Source organism: Limulus polyphemus, unplaced genomic scaffold (assembly GCF_000517525.1).
Source record: "Limulus polyphemus unplaced genomic scaffold, Limulus_polyphemus-2.1.2 Scaffold111, whole genome shotgun sequence".
Lineage (NCBI taxonomy): Eukaryota > Metazoa > Arthropoda > Merostomata > Xiphosura > Limulidae > Limulus > Limulus polyphemus.
The window spans coordinates 343561-351401 of NW_013665721.1; the positions used below are offsets into that span (position 1 = coordinate 343561).

Below are 7841 nucleotides of genomic sequence, written 5' to 3' on the forward strand. Positions count from 1 at the left end.
AGAAAGTACATGCACACAACCACATAATTCCTTTAGAAGCCAAGGAGCGGAAATAGCTAGCGCAGATAGCCCTCGTGTAGCTTTGCGCGAAATTCAAAACAAACAAACAAACCTCAAAACGAAGTTGAGAAGTTTAAAGTTGTTTTTGTTATTTGAAGAAAGTACATGCACACAACCACATAATTCCTTTAGAAGCCAAGGACCGGAAATAGCTAGCGCAGATAGCCCTCGTGTAGCTTTGCGCGAAATTCAAAACAAACAAACAAATAAACATGATTATATATAATTTACAGAAATAATTTTAAAGGTATAACTTTTCAAACAAATATTATTAATATCAGAGGTTTAACTTTGACAACTTGGCTTATTCCTCAATGGATTTAGAAACGTTTGCAATTAGCAATACATAAATTGTATTCTCTATTTTAAGTCATTCTGTGGTTGTAAGGTGTTCTTACTTTAATTACATTCAGAAACTTTTCAGTAAATACTAACATATAGGTTTTCTAAATACATTTGACAAATGAACCATTATTTTGCTACAGAAACTTCCGTAATACTAAACAGCGTTGTCATGCTATTCAAGAGAAGAATGACCACACAATATTTGTTAAAAACAATGACGAAATATGTGTGACACCTCAATTTAATAAAATAGAAACTTCCATGTATTATTAGCCCAAAAATATTAAACGTTTGATTGATCTATGGGGAAACTTAACAACAAATTATTAATCCTACTTGTTGCTCAAACATTAAGAATGAAAATACGGTTTAAACGCCGAAATATTGGAAAACCAATAGGTTAAAAACTGTTATAAAAAACAAGTTAACTGTAGGTGGGTTTTTCAACATTTCTCTTAATTTATCCATTCGAAGAAAAATTAAGAGGAATGTTAAAAAACACCTGCAATTCACCTGTTTTCATATCAATTAAGAATGAAGGTTGTTTAGGAAGGGGAATTTTTTTCCATGTCGTGCTTAAAAACAATCCTATTTCACAGTAATTCAAAAATAATCGTTAGGTAGGTAAATGTATGATGTGATTGATTTTTTTGTAAATCTAAATATATATATATTATGGATCGCACTTATTAAATATTATGAATTAAGTTTATTTGGAGGGGGGGGGGGCTTTGTCCACGATATTTCATTTCCAAGGGATAACAGTGAGCCATTTGGCCAACTTATACTATTCTGTTTACTATTACCACTTTACAGTAAACTATTCATGGAAACCCTTCTTTCTATATCCAATCCAGATTTCCAATATGTTCATCAAATCTCCTTTTAAACTCCATGTTATAGCTCTTACAACACCTGAAAACATTATTCCATAGGCTGACCACCCTACAGGAAAAGTAATAATGCATTAACTGGAGTTGTACCTGAATCTTCTATATCTTAAATTTGACTCCTCTAGTTTTCTTGCTCCTCCATCATTGACTCGGTTTCTTTCGCCATCTTGTCAAGCGGCAAGAAAAGAAAAATACGCGACTTTCCAACGCGGTATAAACATTCTACCGCGAATGGAAATAAACAGACAAAAGAAAATCCGAAAATCAAAATAAAATTGAGAATTCGAAATTACACTGTAACAGCAACAATTAAGTTTAAAAAAACACAGCACAGCACAACATTTCAAGTTTAACGAGAAAATGTTTGTTTTTTGCCTGTTATTCAGCAAAAAGCTACCCAATAGATTATCTGCTCCCACCGCGAGTAGCTAAACTTGATTCTTAGCGTTATGAGCCCCTCAGACTTACCGATGAGACACCTGGGAGGGGGTCAAAAATTAGGTTGAGATACCACACAAAACAAAATAAGCAACAATGTCCTCTACGGGCTTCCATACTTTTTAAATAGATTTTCATTCTTGAAAATGGAGCAATGTACCTTATATATACTCATGTCATTCTGTGATTCCTAAAAATCATAATTATAATGAGTCTTAGTTTTGTAGTTACAATTTTCAAAAGAAAAATGTCCATGTGATTTGTTAATTCTATTTTACAATAATATAAGTAAAGGTTTTATTGTCATGATAATACGTTTATTCCAAAGAAAACTTATTTCCTTGACTTGTCTTGACCACCTTAAATATTTGTCTGGTTATGTGGAGTAGAAACAATACAGTTGGGGCTTTTTGTTTGGGATTATATTAGAAGGGTTATGTAATAATACAAGTTTGTTTATTTTTCAGCTCAACTCTAGATGTCTGCAAAAGTGACAAAAACAAAGCAGACATATTACTAGAAATTTCAGACCTACACACTAGAAACTTCCCTGCATTTCCTGGAGTTTTAATTATAAACTGTACAAGATCCACATATATTAATAGCATTTTAATTACAACTGAACACAAATGAACTGATTAATGATAAACATTGTTATATTCTGTCGTTTGTAAATGCTTCTTGCTTGCTCGTGTATAAACACTGTGGAAAATCACACCATGTAAAATTAGAGACCAGTTCACCTTCATCTACCAGGGCAGCAAGGCCAACTACGTTGTATCTTACCTGGAGGCTTCTACTTGGAAAATAGCAACTCTAAATCCTGTTTTACCACGGAGATAAAGCAATCTCGGTCTCGTTACCGACCTCAAGGCTGAGATTGAGTCTACATTGTTACTCTTACTTAACATTTTATGAGATTCACGTACAATCAATTCTGAGAAAATATCAAAATTGAATCTTTGAACATAATTCAAACGGGAAAAAATACCAGCTCTAAAAATACGTTAATGTTATTTTGCTTTTTTTTGTGAAATAAAAAATTAAAATTATAGTCAGTTAGTTCGTAATGTTCTTCAACAACAAAAACAAATTATCTGTATTTAAATTCTGAAAACTAGATTTCGACTAGAAAAACATTCGTCTCACTAGTTTGGCTTTAGTTATAACTATGCTTTGTTGTTGATTTAATACTTTTAACAGTCAAGTAAAAAAGTGTCAAATGAGATTCTTAATTTGAGTACAAGATGTACATTTTATACTATTATACGCATACACATCGACTGAAGGAAAAACTAACATATTATTATTAACCTATTTACCTGTACGTAACGCGTCCTTCCAAAATAAACCAATTTCATACGCATATAATATATCTTAAGTAGCGTTCAAGAAGTCTGATAAAAATATAATATGGCTTAAGTAAATATTTGTATATAAAATGTGTCAGTTATTTTTATTGTGCAATACAAGTTTAAAATGAGCTAAATATATAGCATTGAAATTTCCCGAACCCCAAGTACCGTTTCTTATAAATTTTTAAGTCTTGAGCAGCGTTTCCCAGCCCCCTTAGTAGCACAGCGGTATGTCTACAGACTTACAACGCTAAAATCTGAGTTTCGATACCCGTGGTGGGCAGAGCACAGATAGCCTTTCCCAAACTTTTTCGGGATGAACACTTTTGAGCTCTAAAACTATTGACGGAACTCTTAATAAACATTCTTATGTTAAAAAGTTAAATCATAAAATAATTATCGTTGTACAATAGGTAACTACATAAACAAATAAATTTATTTTCTATTTCTTATAATTAAACAGTTTTTAAGAATTTGTTTTCTCTTTAAAGTTACTTCTTTTAGCCACCGATCCATGGCTAAGTAGTATCAATACTTGAAATAACTGTAATTTTGTAATGTTACGAAATATTCACAAAATCAAGACTAGCTTGTTGTGTTTCCTTGAAACACTGCACTACCTCTAGCGGCTAACTTATGGCGAGTCATCAATTAGGCTCTGCCCATAAATGAAACAGTAAAATTACGATTTACCGGCTGAGGTGTTTTTTAAGCCGTATCTCTATCTGACCTACTCCTTTACTCCGACTACATTACACAAAAAATATATCCTACAGAACTCCATGGTTCCGCAGAACACAGTTTCAAATTTTTTTTTTTTTGGCAGCCAACTGAACTTTTTTTTATCGTGGAGGATCACAATAGGATCCACACACTATGCTGCCTCTTTCTTTCTTATGGAACCTGAAGGGAGCAGGCCAACCACAGATTAAGTACAATTAGTCCTTAACAGTAATATTTACAATTGAGTATCAATCGGGCGAGTAAAATCCACCGCTAACCCAGACGACTTACAAATCACATACTAAACCGCGTCAGATTTACTAATACAGTTACAGTAATATCCTGTAGGAAGTTTGTCAAAATAATAAAACAAGAGCTAAACATAGCTACTAAGAAAAAAAAATATATATATATATACAGGTATGCATAACATATCTTAACACGCAAACAATACTTACACAATTGAAAAAATATGAGAAACATTAATTATATAAGCATGCAATATGCAGTAATTTTCAAAGAAAAACGAGGATAATTTCCATGAATTAACGTATCTTTAGAGCTAACACAAATGTTCAGTATATCGAAAAAACTTAAATTTAACTAATGTACAAAAGGTGGTTTCACTAATCAGCGACAAGACACTTATTTTTTTAAACAGTCAATGACACGAGAATGTAGTAGATTTAAAACGATCCAATTTACATAAAAATATCGAAAATATTTAAAATATTTTAGAAGATGAACGTGCAGCTCAGTAAATAGACTCGGGTCCTAGTTCCACTACATATCATCAAGAAATGTAAAGTAAAATAGTGAACAACCCATTACTCAAACAACCCTTATTGTTATTATATAATTCTATATTATACGATTTCAGTGCGCTTCTCGTAGCCTGTGAATCTGACCAAGACCGGGAAGATCCAGATCTCTTGCGCTGTCGTACTTGACACTTTCGTCTCCTACAGTTGCATATCCCTAAACATGTTAAAAATCTCGAAGATTTTCAGTAAATTAGATTGTTTTACAGCAACAACTCCCTTATATCACTGACGTTTTACTAAAATAAACGAACTGACGTTTCTTGTCACTAATTAGTGAGACCGTATAAAATTAAGGTAATATGTAGAAAAAGGTTTCTCATGATTGACTAAGTCATCGACATATTAACTGTACTATTTACTGACGAATCAAAATTTTTTTAGTATTTTTGTTTTCGACATAGCTGAAAACATTAATACAAATTTTGTAATGTCATAGCTTAGTTTGATATAATGACATTTTTACTGGAAAAACAAATGGTGCCCACCAGATTCGTGTAAAACAGAACGTAATATAAACGTGGCAGAACGATTTTCTGATTGGTGACCTTAATTCTTTTTAATGTTTTCTGTATTCAAGGAACTAACTCAGCAGAAAAACTAAACACTACATGTATAATATACAAAGTGTTTTGTACAATGTATGATTACTCGATTATTTTATATCTTGAGTACATTTCAATAAACTTCAGGCCAGTAGATGATTATATAAAGTAATTCAGAAAGTAGTATCCTTTATAATCACTTCAATAATTACCGTTTTGATTATATGGCAGATTTATTTTCACCAAAAGTAAAGCTAAAAATATAGTCTGTGACGTGTTGGCCTAATACATTCTTTAATTTGCCATACTCTCTGCTATAGACTACAGTTTCGCCTATTCAAGACTCATAATTTTATTCATACATTTAAATCAATTTAGTGTACTATGTGGTGAGTTAAAAAAAGGACCGAAAACCTCCGTAAATATCTTTACTTTTTAATTAAAATGTTTAAAAAACACCCCTTCAAATCTTCGTTTCCTGCATAGCACTAAAGGTTTAATAAGAATACTTGTAAGGGGTCTTTTTTTATTATAATCCTAGAAAACTATTGGTTTTTACTGTGAAGTCATAAGCACTAGCGGTCAAGACATTTATAAATCAGAATCAGAAATATTGGCTGCATAGCAGCTTGTAGCGGTTTTTATTTAAATTCCACAATTACTTGTAAATCTATAAAAAACATTTACTGTAATAAAGAGCATATATACCCCTCCCCCCAAAAAAAGAAACATTTTTTATTTAATTAATATAGCATACATAAAGGGTCATAAGGTATTCTCAGAATTTACACGTCACTAAAAAGCATAACTTGCTAAATTCAAGTTTTATAAAAGTAAACATTTCTACCACGTACTGCAGAAGATAGAAATAGCGGAAGACGTTTTTTTTTCCCACAAAACCTTCAAAACTGAAACTTTCTGTATAAGTTTATCTAAGATTAAATAACATGAAATTAATTTACAATATGAGCTGAAGAAAATACGCAAACACAAAACTTAAAAGACCAGTGCAACGTTTAAATTTATTATAAACACGACATTTGAAACTTTAATACAATAACTTATCATTTCTCACACAAAATGTATATTTTTGATGAAATTCTTCCGAAAAGGATTATATTTTAAAGTTTCTCGAGTTTCAGCGATGTTTCTTTCCTACTTGTTTCACCTCAGAAACCTATACATGAAATTCATTGTAAATAAACTGCTGTTTAATATATATGCCGTTTGTTTTCTATGCAAAGTTACAGAATGGGCTATCTATACCTCGTCAACCCAGGTTTTAACATTGTAACTATAAACTTATTACGGTCTCACCGAAGGATTAATGTTTTTGTACACAATATATTCGTCACGTAATTACAATAATAATAATACTGTACTTGTTGCCTTATTAATGAATTAAAAACGATGGAAAATACTGTTAAATCGACTTTTAAAATTGTATCAATAAAATTGTTAATTTACAGTATAGTTGTAGTTATTTGTATTACTTTGTACGACGCCTAACTATCACTATCAGTATTTAAAAAATCATAATACTAATCCTACTATCTAAAAAAGTGTATATTTTTTCTTAATATAGTCTCTTAAATAAAATGTCCAAAAACAGGTAAAACTTTAGCATTTATAATATGCATTTAAAATATAATGTCAGCTCATCCACAGCAACGGTTAACAATATTGCTGCTAATAACAACAATCATATAATACTACAAAATTCATGAATACTTTCTTAAAAGAAGTAAAGAATATAAGAATGATTTCGATTTCACACATAGAAAATAATCCTATTTGCGTTTTTTGACTACAGTAATAATCAAAATTATTTTCAGCATAAATATATTTATAGCATTAACATTTATGCACTTTACCTTTTCATGGCCCATTGTCAACGTAGAGTTATGAAGTTCATCTAATGTTGGGCGATTCATTTGTCCATGAAGAGACATAACGTTTCTGTAATGGTCTACATTAGGGAGAGCTTCTCTAGTATAATGCCGTAAACTTCGAACATTGTGGGTATCATAAGTTGTAGAATAGGCAGAGTGTTGAGTTCGGGAACCTAAAGTTGCCTGGTTGTCGTCCGAATTTAAAGCATCGTCTAGAATATGTTCATTATCTTTTTCACTGACAAAATCGACTTTGTCCACCTGAAATCTTGACGGATTTTGCTTAGCATCACCTGATTCATTTGCTCCATCCATTTCTATCCACTCTGACTTACCAAAGTTCTGTCCACCGTTTTCTACTAGATTTTTTGCCATGAGTTACAACGACGATCTATCCAAGCAGATATCAACGTCTTATAACACCGTATTCCAAACCGGGACAATATATGGCGTGTTATATATACACAATTGTTCTTGTTATATGTGTGTATGTGTATGTTGGTAGTGCCCTCTATAATATAACTACATTTATACTAAAATTATTTTTATTTGCTAAGAGATATCCTAGAAATTTTCCATATAAATGATATTCAGAGTACTGAAGTTAATGTTAAGAATCATAAAATATCATGCACATGAATTATATTTTAACTTGGAACAATAACAGTAAGAAAGACGTTTTGATACTGTTTTTCTCCCAATTATAAAGCAGATTTTTAATACACTTATTCGCAGTGTTAAAGCCAAACATTACTTTAATATTTTACTT

The 7841-nt window shown here is 31.3% G+C and overlaps 1 protein-coding gene across 1 annotated transcript in view; it reads right to left on the minus strand.

Annotated features, from left to right (window-relative positions):
- Window positions 1-7524, minus strand: part of LOC111089038 (solute carrier family 12 member 2-like) — a 56720-nt gene extending 49196 nt beyond the window's left edge. Inside the window, exon 1 of the mRNA XM_022400705.1 lies at window positions 7055-7524. Within this exon, the coding sequence (XP_022256413.1) occupies window positions 7055-7447 (393 nt within the window). The 5' untranslated portion in view covers window positions 7448-7524. The remainder of the gene's footprint in view (window positions 1-7054) is intronic.
- Window positions 7525-7841: the final 317 nt, after the last annotated feature.